The following is a 21576-nucleotide window of genomic DNA, read 5'->3' as shown; positions in this document are numbered from 1 at the left end:
TGGCTGGCTGTCTGGCTGGCTGGCTGGCTGGCTGGCTGGCTGGCTGGCTGGCTATCTATCTGTATATCTATCTGTATATCTATCTGTATATCTATCTATCTATCTATCTATCTATCTATCTATCTATCCATCTCTCTGTGTCTGTCTGTCTGTCTGTCTCTCTGACGTTCTCTCTCTCTCTCTCTTTGTCTCTCTCTCTATCTCACTACCTGTCTGTCTGACTGTCTGTCTGACTTTCTCTCTCTCCTCTCTTTCTCTGCCTTATTCTTATTTTCAGTTCAGTCTGCATGTTTACGTTATTAAAACGTCAGTCTGTTGTCTGTCAGTCTGTCTCTGACTGTCACTCTTTCCTGTCCTGTCCTGTCCTGACCTGTCCTGGCCTGTCCTGTCCTGGCCTGTCCTGGCCTGTCCTACAGGGACCTTCAGAGACATACAGAGTACGCCCTCCTCCTTTACTTCCTGTTGTATCAGTCTGCCTGTTGTATTTACAGATATAATATCATATATATGTGTTGTTTGTATCAGTCTGCCTGTTGTATTTACAGATATAATATCATATATATGTGTTGTTTGTATCAGTCTGTCTGTAGTATTTTCAGATATAATATCATATATATGTGTTGTTTGTATCAGTCTGTCTGTTGTATTTTCAGATATAATATCATATACTGTATATGTGTTGTTTGTATCAGTCTGTCTGTTGTATTTTCAGATTTAATATCATATATATGTGTTGTTTGTATCAGTCTGTCTGTTGTATTTACAGATATAATATCATATATATGTGTTGGTTGTATCAGTTGGTAATTAACTTTATACATTAAAAAAAGAGGTAGAAAAATATGATCAGCCTAAATATATGGACTCTGGATAATCAATAAGTGTACGTCTCTCTCTCTCCACCAGAGGGCAGTTGTCTAACTGTGTACTTCTCTCTCTGCCATGTCTCCCCCTCCTCCTCCCCCCCGGCCACCAGAAGGTGACGTCCTGTCTCAGAGCCAGGAGATGGACAGTGTTTGTCTGAACGGCGGCTACAGCACCAACAGCTTCACCCTGCAGGGTCTGGGTGGGGGTGGTGGGGGGCCTCGGTCCGGGGTGGGGGGCAGCATAGACCTCCTCAGGGAGGGAGGAGGAGGGGGGGAGGACGCCTCCCCCGCCCCCCTCACCCCCCACGCCGCCGTGGGGCTGGAGGTGGAGCCTCACGGAGGCGGAATGCGGAGGAACCTATCGGACGCGGCGGTCCTGGAGAACATGATCATCTCAGAGCTGGTTCAGAGCAACTTGAGGCCGGCTGCAGCCGCCGCTACTGCAGCCGCGGAACGCTACGGCAGCCTGGCACGCCCCCTGGACCGACTGACACGCCCACAGCCCTCCGCCCACGACAGTTGGACGGTAGCTCGCGTGTCGACGCACACACATGACCAAGAGCCGACGCACGCGCACACGCGCCAGGACGTCTGGACACACACACCTCGTCCGCTGCAGGACGTGCCGACACACACACCTCGTCCGCTGCAGGACATGCCGACACACACACCTCGTCCGCTGCAGGATGTGCCGACACACACACTTCGTCCGCTGCAGGATGTGCCGACACACACACCTCGTCCGCAGCAGGACGTGCCGACACACACACGCCAGGAGGAGAGCATCAGGAGCCAACTGCAGCTCGGGGGCGGGACCCTCTCCCGTAGACTCCTCCTCCAGGACAGACAGACACGCCCCCAGGAGGCGTCGCTGCAGACGCAGACCACACGCCCACATTCCACGTTGTCGCGGCAACAGCAGCAGGGCGGAGGCGGAACGCTGTCCCGTCACCGCAGCGGGGGTGTTGAGCCGGGTGGCGCGGGGGGTTCCGAGCGGGAGAGGGACCGTTACCGGGATAGGCCGCTTCCTCCTCCCCCTCCTCCTCCGCCTCTGGAGACAGAACCCCTGTATAAAGCCCTGGAGGAACCTCTTCTCTATGACCCCAGGGATGGAGGGGTGGAGGGGTGGAAAGAGAGAGGGGTGGAGAGAGGGGTGGAGGGTTGGAAAGAGAGAGGGGTGGAGAGAGGGGTCGAGGGTTGGAAAGAGAGAGGGGTGGAGGGTTGGAAAGAGAGAGGGGTGGAGGGTTGGAAAGAGAGAGGGGTGGAGAGAGGGGTGGAGGGTTGGAAAGAGAGAGGGGTGGAGGGGTGGAAGGAGAGAGGGGTGGAGGGGTGGAAGGAGAGAGGGATGGAGAGAGGGAAAGAGGATTCTCTTCTCTATGACCAGAGAAATGGAGGGATGGAGGGGTGGAAGGAGAGAGGGATGGAGAGAGAGAAGGAGGAGCAGTTACTCAATGACCAGAGAGATGGAGGGATAGAGGGGTGGAACAGAGGGAAGGAGAGGAGGATGGAGGAAGGGAGCACCCAGTCCGTCCGTTACCTTAGCGACCCGGACGACCCTGACAGCTATGACCCCGTGACCCCTGACCTTGACCCTGACTCCTCCCCCATCTACACCCAGGATTCTAACCCCTCCCCCGTCTTCACCCACAACCAAAATGCACCCCTTGATACCTACACCCCAAATGTCTACACTACAAACTCACCTCCTGATACCTACACCCCAAATTCACCCCCAAATATTTACACCCGAAATTCACCACCAAGTATATACACCCGAAACGACCCCCTCCCAAATGTCTACACCCGAAATTCTCCCCCGAACATCTACACTCGAAGCGACTCCCCCCAGCTCTACACCCGAAACTCGCCCCCGCCACCACGATTCTACACCCGTGAATCTCCGCCCCTACTCCTGTCGTCCTATCCTGACAGCAGCCCCGAAGGTCAACCAGAGGTTAGCCCCACCCCTCGACCCCACCGACCCCCTCTGGAAGTCCCCTACAGCCTGGGACGACCCCCTCTGGGCCCCAGGCCTAATCACATGCAGACTTTCTACCAGCCCCCACCCCTCACACCCCTCACGGCTAATGGGGAGTTGGTATACACGGAGCCCGCCAGCGAGGACGATGAAGGACAGATGCAACGGGTGACGAGCCTGTGACTAGGGCGGTGGTGATCAGGAGGAGGAGGAGGAGGAGGAGGAAGAAGAAGACAATTGTTGCAGTCATGATATTAATGATCATAATCATTGATAAAGACAATTATAATGGTGATGGATTTTGCTGGCTATTGTTAAATTGATGATGGGGATGATAATGATGATGAAGATGATGATGGTGATGATGATGACGATGGTGATGATGATGACGATGGTGATGATGATGATAGTGATTATGGTGATGATGATGATAGTGATTATGGTGATGATGATGATAGTGATTATGGTGATGGTGATGATGATAGCGATTATGGTGATGATGATAGTGATTATGGTGATGATGATGATAGTGATTATGGTGATGATGATGACGATGGTGATGATGATGATGATAGTGATTATGGTGATGATGATGGTGATGATGATAGTGATTATGGTGATATGGTGATGCTAATGATGATGATGATGATAGTGATTATGGTGATGATGATGGTGATGATGGTGATGATGATGACAATGGTGATGATGATGATGATAGTGATTATGGTGATGATGATGGTGATGATGATAGTGATTATGGTGATGATGGTGATGATAATGATGATGATGGTGATGATGATGGTGATGATGATAGTGATTATGGTGATGATGATGGTGATGATGATAGTGATTATGGTGATGATGATGGTGATGATGATAGTGATTATGGTGATGATGGTGATGATGATGACAATGGTGATGATGATGATAGTGATTATGGTGATGATGATGACAATGGTGATGATGATAGTGATTATGGTGATGATGGTGATGATAATGATGATGATGATAATGATAGTGATTATGGTGATGATGATGGTGATGATAATGATGATGATGGTGATGATGATGGTGATGGTGGTAATGATGATGACGATGGTTATGGTATTGATGATGACGATGGTGATGGTGATGATGGTAATGATGATGGTGATGGTGATGATGATGATCACCTCATGACACCTGAAATGATGATGAAGGCTCCTCCCTGTCTCTTATCTCTTGGTCATCACAAGCTGGTCTCCTTCTCATGTTCTGTTTTAATACGTGATCCATTTTCACCTCCCTTTTTCTTTTCTCTCCCCATCCCTCTCTTTTACCCCTGTGTGTCTTTCCTCTCATTGGTGTTAAATCATTTGGAACCAGTTGTTTAACCAGTTGTTTAACCAGTTGTTTAACCAGTTGTTTAACCAGTTGTTTAACTGCGGTCGAAAAATGAACTTTCCCCAAATGTCTAAGACATCCAGGAATCCCGTTTGGCAGATTTCTGGAATCCGGACAGAATAGAATCCGGCCTGAGCAGCAAATCCTGAATTCTACAACTGGGATTTTCTGGATAACTTTGGAAAGTTACTGGAATTTTTCAACCGTAATCCATTTACAGAGTTTATTATAATCGATTGGTTTGTTGATTGATCGATTGGTTGATGATCAATTGGTTGGTTGATCGATTGGTTGGTTGATTGATCGATTGGTTGGTTGGTTGATCAATTGGTTGGTTGGTTGATTGATCGATTGGTTGGTTGGTTGATCAATTGGTTGGTTGATTGATCGATTGGTTGATTGATCGATTGTTTGGTTGATTGATCGATTGTTTGGTTGGTTGATCGATTGGTTGGTTGGTTGGATGGTTGATTGATCGATTGTTTGGTTGGTTGGTTGATTGATCGATTGGTTGGTTGATTGATCGATTGATTGATCGATTGGTTGGTTGATTGATCGATTGATTGATCAATTGGTTGGTTGATTGATCGATTGGTTGATCAATTGGTTGGTTGATTGGTTGGTTGATTGATCGATTGGTTGGTTGATTAATCAAAAGATTGATTGACTAGTTGTTTCTCACCCTCAATAGGGAGTGCATCTCAAATGGTACCCTATCTAGTGCACTACTTTAGACCAGAGCCCTATTCCCTATATAGTGCACTACTTTAGACCAGAGCCCTATTCCCTATATAGTGCACTACTTTAGACCAGAGCCCTATTCCCTATCTAGTGCACTACATTAGACCAGAGCCCTATTCCCTATATAGTGCACTACTTTAGACCAGAGCCTTATTCCCTATCTAGTGCACTACATTAGACCAGTGCACTACATAGTAAATAGGGTGCCATTTGGGACACTAATATCAGAGGAGAACTTCTGTTGCCAAAAATGTTTTCAAAGAAATGTGCATGAATTTATATAGGCTTTGAAAGACTATTAGAAGAGTTTGGAAGGTGTGTGTGTGTGTCTCTGTGTGTGTCTGTGTGTGGGGGGGGGGTGTCTGTGTGTTTGTAGGTGTGAGTGTGAGTGTGAGTGTGTGTTTGTGTGTGTGTGTGTGTGTGTGTGTGTGTGTGTGTGTGTGTGTGTGTGTGTGTGTGTGTGTGTGTGTGTGTGTGTGTGTGTGTGTGTGTGTGTGTGTGTGTGTGTGTGTGTGTGACTACCACAGCCCTTGTACAAATTAACAGTTGTAGATTTTCCCCAAACAAAGAGGTGGGAACATTACCCACACCTCTGCCCTTCCCAGTGCTCCAACCAATCCCGTCTCTCCTAGAGATCTAGCCCCAGGCCCCTCCCCTCTACAGACTGTCGGGCGACGGAACACGTTGTTGCCTTCCTTCTACGTTGTCACGGCAACAGAACAATGAGCTCGGAACTCTATAGAATGGAGGTGATTCTAACCCGGAACTCTCCTACTGTAAACAATACCTACATAATGAGGATGATCGTCCATTGTACATAGATCCACCTGTGCTCTGACTTGTCTTGTATTGCTACTGAAGTTAACCCCAGTTAAACTGTGTAACCAAACCTTTGCCGGTGTACCTTACTGTCGTACGTGTCTTTCTTGTACTCTCATTGCTGTCGTCTCTTCTTACTAGCACCGCTTCTGCTGAGGGCTTCTCTACTGAGGAGAGTTTTCACATGTGATGACTGTGATCTGTGGTTGTTTTATCTAGCTTAGTTGAATGCCCTGGCTGTAAGTCTCTCTGGATAAGAGAGTCTGCTAAATGACCAAAATGTAAATGTTTAATGACGCCGTCTGTCTGTCTGTCAGTCAGACTGGTATAGAATGTGAGGTTACTCTGAAAGAACCAGACAGGACACACCGGTTAAAAAGTCAACATAGTAGTTCATAGTTAGTGGTTATCCTAGTTACAGACTGTACAGTAGAGTCACACACACTGGCTTAGAATCACACACACACACACACACACACATAGTATAACACACGCAACACATTACAATGGAGTGCATTTTGACACGATTGAAATTAAACGTTCACATTCATTTCAGTTACATTCGCTGGTTTTATGTACAATCTTATTAACATAACTATGGTTACATCTTATTAAATATAATTATATAACTTGTATAGAAAACACAGGAGGCTGTTGAGGAGGACGGCTCATAATGTCTGGAATGGAAGGGTTTTACAACATATGGAAACCGTGTGTTTGATGTGTTTGATACCAGTCCATTTACTACGTTCCACCCATTACTATCAGCGCTTCCTCCCCAATTAAGGTGCCACCAGCCGCATGTGGCGTGGTACAAAATACTATATGTACCGTGGCTGTGTAATTGGTGAATAATTCGGATATATGTAGTAGAAAATACTAATAGTACTGTGTTAGTGGTGATATATAAATACTATATGTACCGTGTTAGTGGGGATATATAAATACTATATGTACAAAGAATTAAAAAAAATAATTGTAAGGATAATTAGCAGCTTTAGCTAGAAGAGCCACACTAAGGTCGGGATTCAGTCCCATGGTGCTTTGTCAACAACGCACCATTTAAACATTTCCCATTGAACCCACATATGCAGCGGTGAATGTCGTCTCCCCCGAAAGGTGCGGACATTGCCTATGAATGACGTTAATGGCATTGTTGACAAAGCACAATCAGATTGAATCCCGGACTAACATAATAATCTGGTTTAATATAGGTGGACTTTAATTAAAGGGGCAATCCGGGATTCAAAAGAACAACAAAGCGTTCTCCGTTATCATTCGTTAAGAAGTAAAAAAACAGATGTGGACCTACCAATCCCAGATCAGCCCTTTAAAAGTGGATTATTTACATACATAGTTTGTGAGGCTCTAATATGGATTTACATATTCCATTAGCAGGCACTTTTTACCCAAATCAACTTTCAGTCAGTCAGTCACACATTTTACATATGGGGAGGCCCCGGGATTCAAACCTACAATCATGGTCTTGCAAATGCCATGCTCTACCAACTGAGCTACAGAGGACCGGTACTACCAACTGAGCTACAGAGGACAGGCTCTACCAACTGAGCTACAGAGAACAGGTACTACCAACTGAGTTACAGAGGACAGGTTCTACCAACTGAGTTACAGAGGACCGGTACTACCAACTGAGTTACAGAGGACAGGCTCTACCAACTGAGCTACAGAGAACAGGTACTACCAACTGAGTTACAGAGGACAGGTTCTACCAACTGAGCTACAGAGGACAGGTTCTACCAACTGAGTTACAGAGGACAGGTTCTACCAACTGAGTTACAGAGGACCGGTACTACCAACTGAGCTACAGAGGACAGGTTCTACCAACTGAGTTACAGAGGACAGGCTCTACCAACTGAGCTACAGAGAACAGGTACTACCAACTGAGTTACAGAGGACAGGTTCTACCAACTGAGCTACAGAGGACAGGCTCTACCAACTGAGCTACAGAGGACAGGTTCTATCAACTGAGCTACAGAGGACAGGTTATACCAACTGAGTTACAGAGGACAGGTTCTACCAACTGAGCCACAGAGGACAGGTTCTACCAACTGAGCCACAGAGGACAGCTTCTACCAACTGAGCTACAGAGAACAGGTACTACCAACTGAGCCACAGAGGACAGGTTCTACCAACTGAGCCACAGAGGACAGGTTCTACCAACTGAGCTACAGAGGACAGGCTCTACCAACTGAGCCACAGAGGACAGGTTCTACCAACTGAGCTACAGAGAACAGGTACTACCAACTGAGCCACAGAGGACAGGTTCTACCAACTGAGCAACAGAGGACAGGTTCTACCAACTGAGTTACAGAGAACAGGTACTACCAACTGAGCCACAGAGGACCGGTACTACCAACTGAGCTACAGAGGACAGGCTCTACCAACTGAGCTACAGAAAACAGGTACTACCAACTGAGTTACAGAGGACAGGTTCTACCAACTGAGTTACAGAGGACCGGTACTACCAACTGAGTTACAGAGGACAGGTTCTACCAACTGAGCTACAGAGAACAGGTACTACCAACTGAGTTACAGAGGACAGGTTCTACCAACTGAGCTACAGAGGACAGGTTCTACCAACTGAGTTACAGAGGACCGGTACTACCAACTGAGCTACAGAGGACAGGTTCTACCAACTGAGTTACAGAGGACAGGCTCTACCAACTGAGCTACAGAGAACAGGTACTACCAACTGAGTTACAGAGGACAGGTTCTACCAACTGAGCTACAGAGGACAGGCTCTACCAACTGAGCTACAGAGGACAGGTTCTATCAACTGAGCTACAGAGGACAGGTTCTACCAACTGAGTTACAGAGGACAGGTTCTACCAACTGAGCCACAGAGGACAGGTTCTACCAACTGAGCCACAGAGGACAGCTTCTACCAACTGAGCTACAGAGAACAGGTACTACCAACTGAGCCACAGAGGACAGGTTCTACCAACTGAGCCACAGAGGACAGGTTCTACCAACTGAGCTACAGAGGACAGGCTCTACCAACTGAGCCACAGAGGACAGGTTCTACCAACTGAGCTAGAGAGAACAGGTACTACCAACTGAGCCACAGAGGACAGGTTCTACCAACTGAGCAACAGAGGACAGGTTCTACCAACTGAGTTACAGAGAACAGGTACTACCAACTGAGCCACAGAGGACAGGTTCTACCAACTGAGCCACAGAGGACAGGTTCTACCAACTGAGCTACAGAGGACAGGTTCTACCAACTGAGCTACAGAGGACAGGTTCTACCAACTGAGCTACAGAGGACAGGTTCTACCAACTGAGTTACAGAGGACAGGTTCTACCAACTGAGCCACAGAGGACAGGTTCTACCAACTGAGCCACAGAGGACAGGCTCTACCAACTGAGCCACAGAGGACAGGTTCTACCAACTGAGTTACAGAGGACAGGTTCTACCAACTGAGTTACAGAGGACAGGTTCTACCAACTGAGCCACAGAGGACAGGCTCTACCAACTTAGCTACAGAGGACAGGTTCTACCAACTGAGCTACAGAGGACAGGTTCTACCAACTGAGCTACAGAGGACAGGCTCTACCAACTGAGTTACAGAGGACAGGTTCTACCAACTGAGCTACAGAGGACAGGTTCTACCAACTGAGCTACAGAGGACAGGTTCTACCAACTGAGTTACAGAGGACAGGTTCTACCAACTGAGCCACAGAGGACAGGTTCTACCAACTGAGCCACAGAGGACAGGCTCTACCAACTGAGCCACAGAGGACAGGTTCTACCAACTGAGTTACAGAGGACAGGTTCTACCAACTGAGTTACAGAGGACAGGTTCTACCAACTGAGCCACAGAGGACAGGCTCTACCAACTTAGCTACAGAGGACAGGTTCTACCAACTGAGCTACAGAGGACAGGTTCTACCAACTGAGCTACAGAGGACAGGCTCTACCAACTGAGTTACAGAGGACAGGTTCTACCAACTGAGTTACAAAGGACAGGTTCTACCAACTGAGCTACAGAGGACAGGTTCTACCAACTGAGCTACAGAGGACAGGTTCTACCAACTGAGCCACAGAGGACAGGCTCTACCAACTGAGTTACAGAGGACAGGTTCTACCAACTGAGCCACAGAGGACAGGCTCTACCAACTGAGTTACAGAGGACAGGTTCTACCAACTGAGTTACAAAGGACAGGTTCTACCAACTGAGCTACAGAGGACAGGTTCTATCAACTGAGCCACAGAGGACAGGTTCTACCAACTGAGTTACAGAGGACAGGTTATACCAACTGAGCTACAGAGGACAGGTTCTACCAACTGAGCTACAGAGGACAGGTTCTACCAACTGAGTTACAGAGGACAGGTTCTACCAACTGAGCTACAGAGGACAGGTTCTACCAACTGAACTACATAGGACAGGTTCTACCAACTGATCTACAGAGGACCGGTTCTACCAACTGAGTTACAGAGGACAGGTTCTACCAACTGAGTTACAGAGGACAGGTTCTACCAACTGAGCCACAGAGGACAGGTTCTACCAACTGAGCTACAGAGGACAGGTTCTACCAACTGAGCTACAGAGGACAGGTTCTACCAACTGAGCCACAGAGGACAGGTTCTACCAACTGAGCTACAGAGGACAGGTTCTACCAACTGAGTTACAGAGGACAGGCTCTACCAACTGAGCTACAGAGGACAGGTTCTACCAACTGAGCCACAGAGGACAGGTTCTACCAACTGAGCTACAGAGGACAGGTTCTACCAACTGAGCCACAGAGGACAGGTTCTACCAACTGAGCTACAGAGGACAGGCTCTACCAACTGAGCTACAGAGGACAGGTTCTACCAACTGAGCCACAGAGGACAGGTTCTACCAACTGAGCTACAGAGGACAGGTTCTACCAACTGAGTTACAGAGGACAGGTTCTACCAACTGAGCCACAGAGGACAGGTTCTACCAACTGAGCTACAGAGGACAGGTTCTACCAACTGAGCTACAGAGGACAGGTTCTACCAACTGAGCCACAGAGGACAGGTTCTACCAACTGAGCCACAGAGGACAGGCTCTACCAACTGAGTTACAGAGGACAGGTTCTCCCACTATCCCCCCCCTCTCTCTCTTTCCCTAGCTCTCTCCCTCTTTTTTTATCCTGTCTCCATTTCTGTCTCTTAATCTCTCTATCTCCATATCTCTCTCTCTCACAGAATAGTGAGGTAAGTGACTTCACAGGACTTGTTCTGAAACACTTCACTAACACAGAAACACACACAGACCTATCCCCTAACAGACGGTGTGGTGACGGGGGTTGTCCAGGCTAGGAGAGAGGGTAGAGTTGTAGTCTTTAAACATGGAGGAGGTGTGGTGATGGGGGGTTGTCCAGGGTAGGAGAGAGGGTAGAGTTGTAGTCTTTAAACATGGAGGAGGTGTGGTGATGGGGGGTTGTCCAGGGTAGGAGAGAGGGTAGAGTTGTAGTCTTTAAACATGGAGGAGGTGTGGTGATGGGGGGTTGTCCAGGGTAGGAGAGAGGGTAGAGTTGTAGTCTTTAAACATGGAGGAGGTGTGGTGATGGGGGGTTGTCCAGGGTAGGAGAGAGGGTAGAGTTGTAGTCTTTAAACATGGAGGAGGTGTGGTGATGGGGGGTTGTCCAGGGTAGGAGAGAGGGTAGAGTTGTAGTCTTTAAACATGGAGGAGACGTGGTGACGGGGGTTGTCCAGGCTAGGAGAGAGGGTAGAGTTGTAGTCTTTAAACATGGAGGAGACGTGGTGACGGGGGTTGTCCAGGCTAGGAGAGAGGGTAGAGTTGTAGTCTTTAAACATGGAGGAGACGTGGAAGGCCTGGAGGACAGAGAGAAACACACTGGTTATACACACTTAGGATAACACACTGATACATACACACACACACGTACATACACACACACACACACACACACACACACACACACACACACATACACACATACACACATACATACACACACACACACATACATACACACACACACACACATACACACACACATACACACACACATACATACACACACACACACACACACACACACACACACACATACACACACACACATACATACACACACACACACACCTACATACACACACACACACACACACACACACACACACATACACACACACACATACATACACACACACACACCTACATACACACACACACACACATACATACACACACACACACACACATACATACACATACACACACACCTACATACACACACACACACACATACATACACACACACACACACATACACACACACAGCAACTCACCACCCAGTAGGCAGTCAAGGCTCCCTGTATGTAGCCAGTGATGACATCAGAGGGATGATGTCGATAGTCAGATATTCTAGTCAGTCCTGCGAAAAGGTTACAGTATTGAAACGTATCTGTTCAAAATATTTTGAATTGTCACTTATGAACATGTACAGCATTTAACGTGAACACAATCTCCGCGAGCGTCAGGAAGATGTGCCTTTAAAAGGCACATTGTTGACAGTACAGTGTGCTTGTCGACAGCGCATCTGGGATTGAATCCCGGCCTTAATCTGGGAAAGCGGCCCTACGTCATTATCAGTTGGGGAGTCGTCCCACGACAAGTAAATCATTAGTATATTTTCAGAGTAGCTTCCCCCCATCACTGATCATTAACAATACACCTGTAAGTACCTGTATACACAGCTAGCAGAACCAGGAAGAACTGTATGAGGGGTCTGAGTAACCTGGCCCCTCGCCAACACCACCTGGCTTGGAGGTAGAACTGAAGGGAGGGAGGGAGGGAGGGAGGGAGGGAGGGAGGGAGGGAGGGAGGGAGGGAGGGAGGGAGGGAGGGAGGGAGGGAGGGAGGGAGGGGGGAAAAATGGTGATTACTACACATGTACTATTTGTACATATAGTATTATACTAAATTATACTGAAATATACCGAATTATACTGTATTATACCGAATTATACTATTTAATACTATATTATACCACATTAGACAGACTTATACTGTATTACACAGTTTATACAGAATTATACAGTATTATACTGTATTTATCTTCAAAGATGCAGCACAGTTCTGACTCTACGCTCTCTCTATGGCCCTGCCCTCACAAAATAGAGGAGTGTAGTACAGAGAGACAGAGAGGTCAAACCCCTCCCCTGCCAGAGGGGAACAAAGACATCTCTGTCTGCCCTACTTCTTCTTTCTTTCAATCCCTCTTTTCTTTCTCTCCCTTTCAGCTCCTCTCTTTTCTCTCTTTCTGCTTCCAGACCCACTGGGAGGATGGTTCACAGTGTGTGTGTGTGTGTGTGTGTGTGTGTGTGTGTGTGTGTGTGTGTGTGTGTGTGTGTGTGTGTGTGTGTGTGTGTGTGTGTGTGTGTGTGTGTGTGTGTGTGTGTGTGTGTGTGTGTGTGTGTGTAATCCCTTTATGCATCTGACTACAATTCTCAAACTGTGGTTATGTAAGAGCAGCTAATTCACTTAGCTTATGTCCCAAATGACACCATATTCCCTATATAGTGTACTATTTTAACCAGGGCCCATAGGTCTCTGCACTCTTAGAAGAAAAGGTTCCAAAAGGGTTCTTCGGCTGTCCCCATAGGAGAACCCTTTTTGGTTCCATGTAAGAACCCTCTGTAGAAAGGGTTCTACCTGGAACCAATGGAGTTCTACCTGCAACCTAAAAGGGTTCTTCACAGTAGGAGATACTTACTGCTAGATACAGCAGGGTGTACATTGCAAACGAAGCATGACCAGAGAAGAAGGATTTCCTGAAAATAAAATACAAAACAAATGCTTACTACACACACACACACACACCTGCCCACACCACCCAACACACACACACACCTGCCCACACCACCCAACACACACACACACCTGCCCACACCACCCAACACACACACACACCTGCCCCCCCCACACACACCTGCCCACACCACCCAACACACACACACACCTGCCCACACCACCCAACACACACACACACCTGCCCACACCACCCAACACACACACACACCTGCCCACACCACCCAACACACACACACACACCTGCCCACACCACCCAACACACACACACACCTGCCCACACCACCCAACACACACACACACACCTGCCCACACCACCCAACACACACACACACACCTGCCCCCCCCCACACACACCTGCCGTCAACCCCCCAACACACACACACACACCTGCCCCCCCCCCCCTCCACACACACCTGCCCTCACCCCCCCCACACACACACATCTGCCCTCACCACCCCAACACACACACACACCTGGCCTCCTCCTCCAATCGGTGGTCTGTCTGTCTGCAGGTTACCGTGGAGACGTAGGTTCCGGGGGTGCAGTTGAGCGAGGCATACGAGACGCCGCACACAGACAGGAAGTGAGGTCGCAGCCGCCCCACGCTCAGCTTGGCCATGTTGGTCAGGGATTGGCCGACGCAGCAGCCGAACAGGAAGGAACCTAACTCCTTACAGAAATAAAATACAGGAATACAGAAATAAATATATAGCCGAACAGGAAGGAACCCAACTTCTTATATGTGCAACAAATAACAATGAAACTGTGTGTAACACTTGTTGATAATGTTTATGACTGCATATGACAGTTTATCTTATGTTATTAAAAGTTGATGAATGCAGACGGGAGATTGCCGTACCTTATACAGGCATGAGACGTAGAGGTTCCTGACAAAGGCTTTGGAGCTGACCCTTCGGTAATGCACCCGGTAACACTCCCCTAAAGCTATCTGGAGGGAGGGAGGTGAGAGTGATTGTTTGATTATTAGTCTGGTGACAAACACGAGAGGAGAACTGAACTGACAATCGCGAGATTGTATTATTAGTAGTAGTATTAGTAGTATTAGTAGTAGTATTACTATTAGTAGTATTAGTAGTAGTATTATTAGTAGTGTTATTATTAGTAGAAGTTTGTTATTAGTAGTATTACTAGTGGTAGTATTAGTAGTAGTATCATTAGTAGTAGTGGTATTATTAGTAGTATTATTAGTAGTAGTATCATTAGTGGCAGTGGTATTATTGGTGGTATTATTATTGGTAGTATTACTATTGGCAGGAGTATTAGTAGTTGTAGTAGTAGTATTATTGGTGGTATTATTGGTAGTATCATTAGTAGTATCATTTGTGGTATTATTGGCAGTATTATTAGTAGTGGTAGTACCATAATTAGTAGTATTAGAAGTAGCTGTATTATTATTAGTAGTAGTGGTATTATTAGTAGTATTATTAGTAGTAGTAGTAGTAGTAGTATTATTACCAGAGGTAGTAGTAGTAGTATTAGTATTATTAGTGATAGTATTAGTAATGTTAGTAGTAGTGTTATTATTGGTAGTATTACTATTTGTAGTAGTATTAGTATTAGAAGTAGTAGTAGTAGTATTATTATTAGTAGTAGTATTATTATTAGTAGTATTATTATTAGCGGTAGTGGTATTGTTAATAGTATTATCAGTAGTAGTAGTAATATTAGTAGTATTATTAGTAGTGGTATTTCTATTATTAGTAATATTATTAGTGGCAGTAGTATTACTATTAGTTGTAGTAGTAATATTAGTAGTACTATTATTATTATTAGTATTACAATTAGTAGTATTATTAGTAGTAGTATTATTATGCCACTTTTAATAATGTTTACATATCTTACATTACTCATATCACATGTATATACTGTATTTATACCATCTATTGCACCTTGGCTGTGCAGCTCGGCCATCGCTCATCCATATATTTCTATGTACATTCACCCCTTTACATGTGTTTGTACTGTTAGATTACGTGTTGGATATTACTGCCCTGCTGACCATGTTCTCATTCACCCCTTTACATGTGTTTGTACTGTTAGATTACGTGTTGGATATTACTGCCCTGCTGACCATGTTCTCATTCACCCCTTTACATGTGTTTGTACTGTTAGATTACGTGTTGGATATTACTGCACTGCTGACCATGTTCTCATTCACCCCTTTACATGTGTTTGTACTGTTAGATTACGTGTTGGATATTACTGCCCTGCTGACCATGTTCTCATTCACCCCTTTACATGTGTTTGTACTGTTAGATTACGTGTTGGACATTACTGCACTGCTGACCATGTTCTCATTCACCCCTTTACATGTGTTTGTACTGTTAGATTACGTGTTGGATATTACTGCACTGCTGACCATGTTCTCATTCACCCCTTTACATGTGTTTGTACTGTTAGATTACGTGTTGGACATTACTGCACTGCTGACCATGTTCTCATTCACCCCTTTACATGTGTTTGTACTGTTAGATTACGTGTTGGATATTACTGCCCTGCTGACCATGTTCTCATTCACCCCTTTACATGTGTTTGTACTGTTAGATTACGTGTTGGATATTACTGCCCTGCTGACCATGTTCTCATTCACCCCTTTACATGTGTTTGTACTGTTAGATTACGTGTTGGACATTACTGCACTGCTGACCATGTTCTCATTCACCCCTTTACATGTGTTTGTACTGTTAGATTACGTGTTGGACATTACTGCACTGCTGACCATGTTCTCATTCACCCCTTTACATGTGTTTGTACTGTTAGATTACGTGTTGGATATTACTGCCCTGCTGACCATGTTCTCATTCACCCCTTTACATGTGTTTGTACTGTTAGATTACGTGTTGGATATTACTGCCCTGCTGACCATGTTCTCATTCACCCCTTTACATGTGTTTGTACTGTTAGATTACGTGTTGGATATTACTGCCCTGCTGACCATGTTCTCATTCACCCCTTTACATGTGTTTGTACTGTTAGATTACGTGTTGGATATTACTGCACTGCTGACCATGTGACCAATAACATTTGGTTTGATTTGATTTGATTATTATTATGGGTTCTGAGAATAGATTACTACAAGTACTATTGTTTAACAATCATGTGATGATGGTGATGATGATGAAGAGCGTGTGATACTCACAGTGAGTCCGGTGATGATGATCCCACCAGTAATGAGCAGCTGATCTGGTATAGCCTCTCTGTGTAGGTATGGATACATGATGCTGGGATCACCACAGAAAAACCCTCTGCTATATGGACTCACTGCCTTCAGCTCACACACCAAGAACGGAATGGAGGCTGGAGGGAGGGAGGGAGGGAGGGAGGGAGGGAGGGAGGGAGGGAGGGAGGGAGGGAGGGAAGGAGGGAGGGAGGGAGGGAGGGAGGGAGGGAGGGAGGGAGGGAGGGATGGAGGGAGGGAGGGAGGGAGGGAGGGAGGGAGGGAGGGAGGGAGGGAGGGAGGGAGGGAGGGAGGGAGGGAGGGAGGAAGGGAGGGAGGGAGGGAGGGAGGGAGGGAGGGAGGGAGGGAGGGAGGGAGGGAGGGAGGGAAAGTTTTATTGTTTCAACATGTTCTAGCTTTGGCAATGTGAGACAGATTCATTATGCCAATAAAGTTTATAGAACTGAACTGAGCCAAAAGAGAGAGAGAGAGAGAGAGAGAGAGAGAGAGAGAGAGAGAGAGAGAGAAAGAAAGGGAGGGAGAGGAGAGAGAGAGGGGGAGGGGAGAATGAAAGGAGAGTAGACCTAAAACAAACCTGTCCACCTTAACCTAGATCTCTCTCGGATTAGCTTTACACACACCCACACACACTCACACACACACACACTCACACACCCACACACACTCACACACACGCACACACAAACTCTCTGAAACAGAGGGATGAGGCTACAACCTGTCAAACATAAAGAACCAGAGAGGAAGGAGTGGAGGTAGAGAGAGACAGAGAGAGAGATAGTGAAAGACAAGAGAGAGAGAGAGAGAGAGAGAAGTAGAGGTGGAGAGAGAGAGTTGAGTTCGGACCACACTTGTCTGCTTGACAGAAATGTGGTTTTGCATCGTAAGCTATGTTACACAGTATAGAAACATACTTTAAAAGCTCACTGTAAACCATAACATTCACCTACATTCATACAACATCATCACATTGGGTGTTTGGATTGAATCCTGGCCTTGAACATCACATTGACACACAACATCCTTCTAAAACACTGACCATATGAATGACATCAACACATGTATGTTTCATATCTCCTCTCTGTTGTAGCAGCTCATATGAGGGGCAGCAGTTGGGGGAGGGGGAGTTGGAGGAAGAGAGAGAGGGACTGAAAGGGAGAGTGAGCAAGTGAGAACCCAGGGTTTTTCTCCAGAGAAACTAAAGGGTTAGACTCACTGCTGGAATGTGAGGTCACAACACCACTGGGACAACATCTCTATTATAACATGTTATGGATCCCGTTAGATCTGATCTGAGACCAGTCTATGACATTACAATTCCAATTATAACATGTTATGGATCCCATTAGATCTGATCTGAGACCAGTCTATGACATTACAATTCAAATTATAATATGTTATGGTTCCCATTAGATCTGATCTGAGACCAGTCTATGACATTACAATTCCAATTATAATATGTTATGGATCCCATTAGATCTGATCTGAGACCAGTATACAAGAGTATACGAGGGAAGAGATGAGAGTGAGAAAAGGAGAGGAGGGAATGGGGAGAGAGGACAGGAGAGGGAGAGATTGTTGTTTGTGAGACCAGTTCAATTCTCTAACATTACAACCAAACAAAGAGAGACTGTGGGTCTGAGCTAGCACTGTCTGTCTCCTACACACACACACAGACACACACACTCTCTTTTCTTTCTCTCGCTCTATCTTACTCGTTCTCTCTTTCCATTCCTCCCTTCCTCTCCTCTCTCTGTCTCTCTTTCTGTCTCTTCCTCTCCTCTCTCTGTCTATCTTCCTCTCTCTTCCTCTCCTCTCTCTGTCTCTCTTCCTCTCCTCTCTCTCTTCCTCTCCTCTCTCTGTCTCTCTTCCTCTCCTCTCTCTAGAACCATTATACACAACATTGATAGTATCTGTCTTGTGTTCTTCCTATCAGCAGCTTGATTGCTGTATCAAGTGTTTCAGAGTAGCAGGGCTGATCTAGGATCATCTAGATCACAATGAATAGGAATACATGGACAGGATCCCTGATCAGCACTCCAACTCCTCTAGACAACAAGAGTCTCCCCATAGCTTTGTCCAGGGTACTGGTCCTCACATACACTTCACATATAGGGTGGACTGGTCATGGGGCAGCTTGGCCAAATTGGTCCATCTTTAGCCCAGTGGGCCAGTCTAAATTGGTCCATCTTCAGCCCAGTGGGCCGGTCTAAATTGGTCCATCTTTAGCCCAGTGGGGTCTAAATTGGTCCATCTTTAGCCCAGTGCACTAAATTGGTGTTTTTTGCACAAAATGAACGTTATTTTGGCTAATAATCGGGGTCCTCTGGGAAAGAAATGGGCCAGTGTGTTAGAAATTCCCAGGCGGAATTCTGGTCCCAGTCCGTCCCTGCATCACATCTGTAGCTAATGAAAGAGAGAACCATTTGGCTGTCTGATTCTCCTAGACCCGCTCCCAAACGGCAACCTTATAGCCCAGAGACCTCAGAGACAGGTGGGGACCTGATCCCTGATCAGCACTTCTCCTCTAGACAAGTAGGAGGGGATCAGAGAGAGAGAGAGAGGTGGGGACCTGCTCCCTGATCAGCACTCCTTCTCCTCTAGACAAGTAGGAGGGGATCAGAGAGAGAGACAGGTGGGGACCTCTGATCCCTGATCAGCACTCCTTCTCCTCTAGACAAGTAGGAGGGGATCAGAGAGAGAGACAGGTGGGGACCTGCTCCCTGATCAGCACTCCTTCTCTAGACAAGTAGGAGGGGATCAGAGAGAGAGAGAGGTGGGGACCTGCTTCCTGATCAGCACTCCTTCTCCTCTAGACAAGTAGGAGGGGATCAGAGAGAGAGAGAGAGGTGGGGACCTGCTCCCTGATCAGCACTCCTTCTCATCTAGACAAGTAGGAGGGAATCAGAGAGAGAGAGAGGTGGGGACCTGCTCCCTGATCAGCACTCCTTCTCCTCTAGACAAGTAGGAGGGGATCAGAGAGAGAGAGAGAGGTGGGGACCTGCTCCCTGATCAGCACTCCTTCTCCTCTAGACAAGTAGGAGGGGATCAGAGAGAGAGAGACAGGTGGGGACCTGCTCCCTGATCAGCACTCCTTCTCCTCTAGACAAGTAGGAGGGGATCAGAGAGAGAGAGACAGGTGGGGACCTGCTCCCTGATCAGCACTCCTTCTCCTCTAGACAAGTAGGAGGGGATCAGAGAGAGAGAGACAGGTGGGGACCTGATCCCTGATCAGCACTCCTTCTCCTCTAGACAAGTAGGAGGGGATCAGAGAGAGAGAGACAGGTGGGGACCTGAACCCTGATCAGCACTCCTTCTCCTCTAGACAAGTAGGAAGGGATCAGAGAGAGAGAGACAGGTGGGGACCTGATCCCTGATCAGCACTCCTTCTCCTCTAGACAAGTAGGAGGGGATCAGAGAGAGAGAGAGAGGTGGGGACCTGCTCCCTGATCAACACTCCTTCTCCTCTAGACAAGTAGGAGGGGATCAGAGAGAGAGAGACAGGTGGGGACCTGATCCCTGATCAGCACTCCTTCTCCTCTAGACAAGTAGGAGGGGATCAGAGAGAGAGAGACAGGTGGGGACCTGATCCCTGATCAGCACTCCTTCTCCTCTAGACAAGTAGGAGGGGATCAGAGAGAGAGAGAGGTGTCCAAAATGACATCCTATTCACCCTTTATTATAAACGAGTGTGGGCCAAAGTTGTGCACTATAATATACTTTGGCCCACACTTGTAGAAAAAAAAAATGCTATCTAGAACCTAAAAGGGTTCTTCGGCTGTCCCCATATAGCAGAACCCTTTGAAGAACCCTTTTTGGTTCCAGGTAGAACCCTTTCTACAGAGGGTTATTAAATGGAACCAAAAAGGGTTCTCCTATGGGGACAGCCGAAGAACCCTTTTGGAACTTTTTTTCTAAGAGTGCAGAGACCTTAAAATAGTACACTATATAGGGAATATGGTGTCATTTGGGACATAAGCTAAGTGAATTAGCTGCTCTTACATAACCACAGTTTGAGAAATGTCATCAGATGCATAAAGGGATTGCACACACACACACACACACACACACACACACACACACACACACACACACACACACACACACACACACACACACACACACACACACACACACACACACACACACACACACACACACACACACAGGGATTGTTTATTTATGTATTTGTACTGCACACAATTCCCCAGGCCTAGCTCTTCCCTGAACCCTGGTTGTCATGGAAACTGTAGAATTCCCTCGGCCTGCTCGAGCCAACTGGCATCGCGTGCTTGCGTGCAGCGAGAGAGAACACTGAGAGTGAGAATTATTTAGAGCTTGAATTTATTTTTCTCCATTTATTTGGTTTTTGTTGAAGAAATTGTTTCTGATGATGTTGACCAACCTGTTGATTTGCGCTAGTGCTAATTCTTGCTTCAATGTCCTCACCGCACGTCCACTGTGTATCATAAATAGCCTAGATACGAAACAACAAAGAAAACTATAGGCTAATATCACAGAGTCAAATATATTGCAATTAAAACGCAAAAGAATTCAAATATCAACATTTGAATAGTTGATGAAAGTTAGCCTAGCCTACGTCACCTTTCCACCTGGCGGCTGAGCCGTTGATGCTCTTAGACGTTTCCACTTCACAATAACAGTACTTACAGTTGACCGGGGAAGCTCTAACAGTTGACCGGGGGCAGCTCTAACAGTTGACCGGGGGCAGCTCTAACAGTTGACCGGGGAAGCTCTAAC

General features: G+C 46.6%; 2 protein-coding genes across 2 annotated transcripts in view; one reads left to right on the top strand and one right to left on the bottom strand.

Moving 5' to 3' along the window:
• The window catches only part of LOC139541781 (adhesion G protein-coupled receptor L1-like), an 83008-nt gene extending 77137 nt beyond the window's left edge, over positions 1-5871 (top strand). Inside the window, exons 27-29 of the mRNA XM_071346727.1 lie at positions 417-437; positions 977-2026; positions 2183-5871. Of these exons, the coding sequence (XP_071202828.1) occupies positions 417-437; positions 977-2026; positions 2183-3027 (1916 nt within the window). The 3' untranslated portion in view covers positions 3028-5871. The remainder of the gene's footprint in view (positions 1-416; positions 438-976; positions 2027-2182) is intronic.
• A 288-nt stretch (positions 5872-6159) lies between these two features.
• Positions 6160-21576, bottom strand: part of LOC139545619 (phospholipid phosphatase 3-like) — a 17666-nt gene continuing 2249 nt past the window's right edge. The window contains exons 2-8 of the mRNA XM_071353590.1: positions 16780-16937; positions 14479-14568; positions 14093-14289; positions 13522-13579; positions 12491-12581; positions 12095-12180; positions 6160-11614 (exon numbers count right to left, since the gene is read on the bottom strand). Of these exons, the coding sequence (XP_071209691.1) occupies positions 11390-11614; positions 12095-12180; positions 12491-12581; positions 13522-13579; positions 14093-14289; positions 14479-14568; positions 16780-16937 (905 nt within the window). The 3' untranslated portion in view covers positions 6160-11389. The remainder of the gene's footprint in view (positions 11615-12094; positions 12181-12490; positions 12582-13521; positions 13580-14092; positions 14290-14478; positions 14569-16779; positions 16938-21576) is intronic.

Source organism: Salvelinus alpinus, chromosome 2 (genome assembly GCF_045679555.1).
Source record: "Salvelinus alpinus chromosome 2, SLU_Salpinus.1, whole genome shotgun sequence".
NCBI lineage: Eukaryota > Metazoa > Chordata > Actinopteri > Salmoniformes > Salmonidae > Salvelinus > Salvelinus alpinus.
The sequence above is the reverse complement of the archived record's forward strand: the minus strand, read 5'-3'. Positions and strand labels throughout refer to the sequence as shown.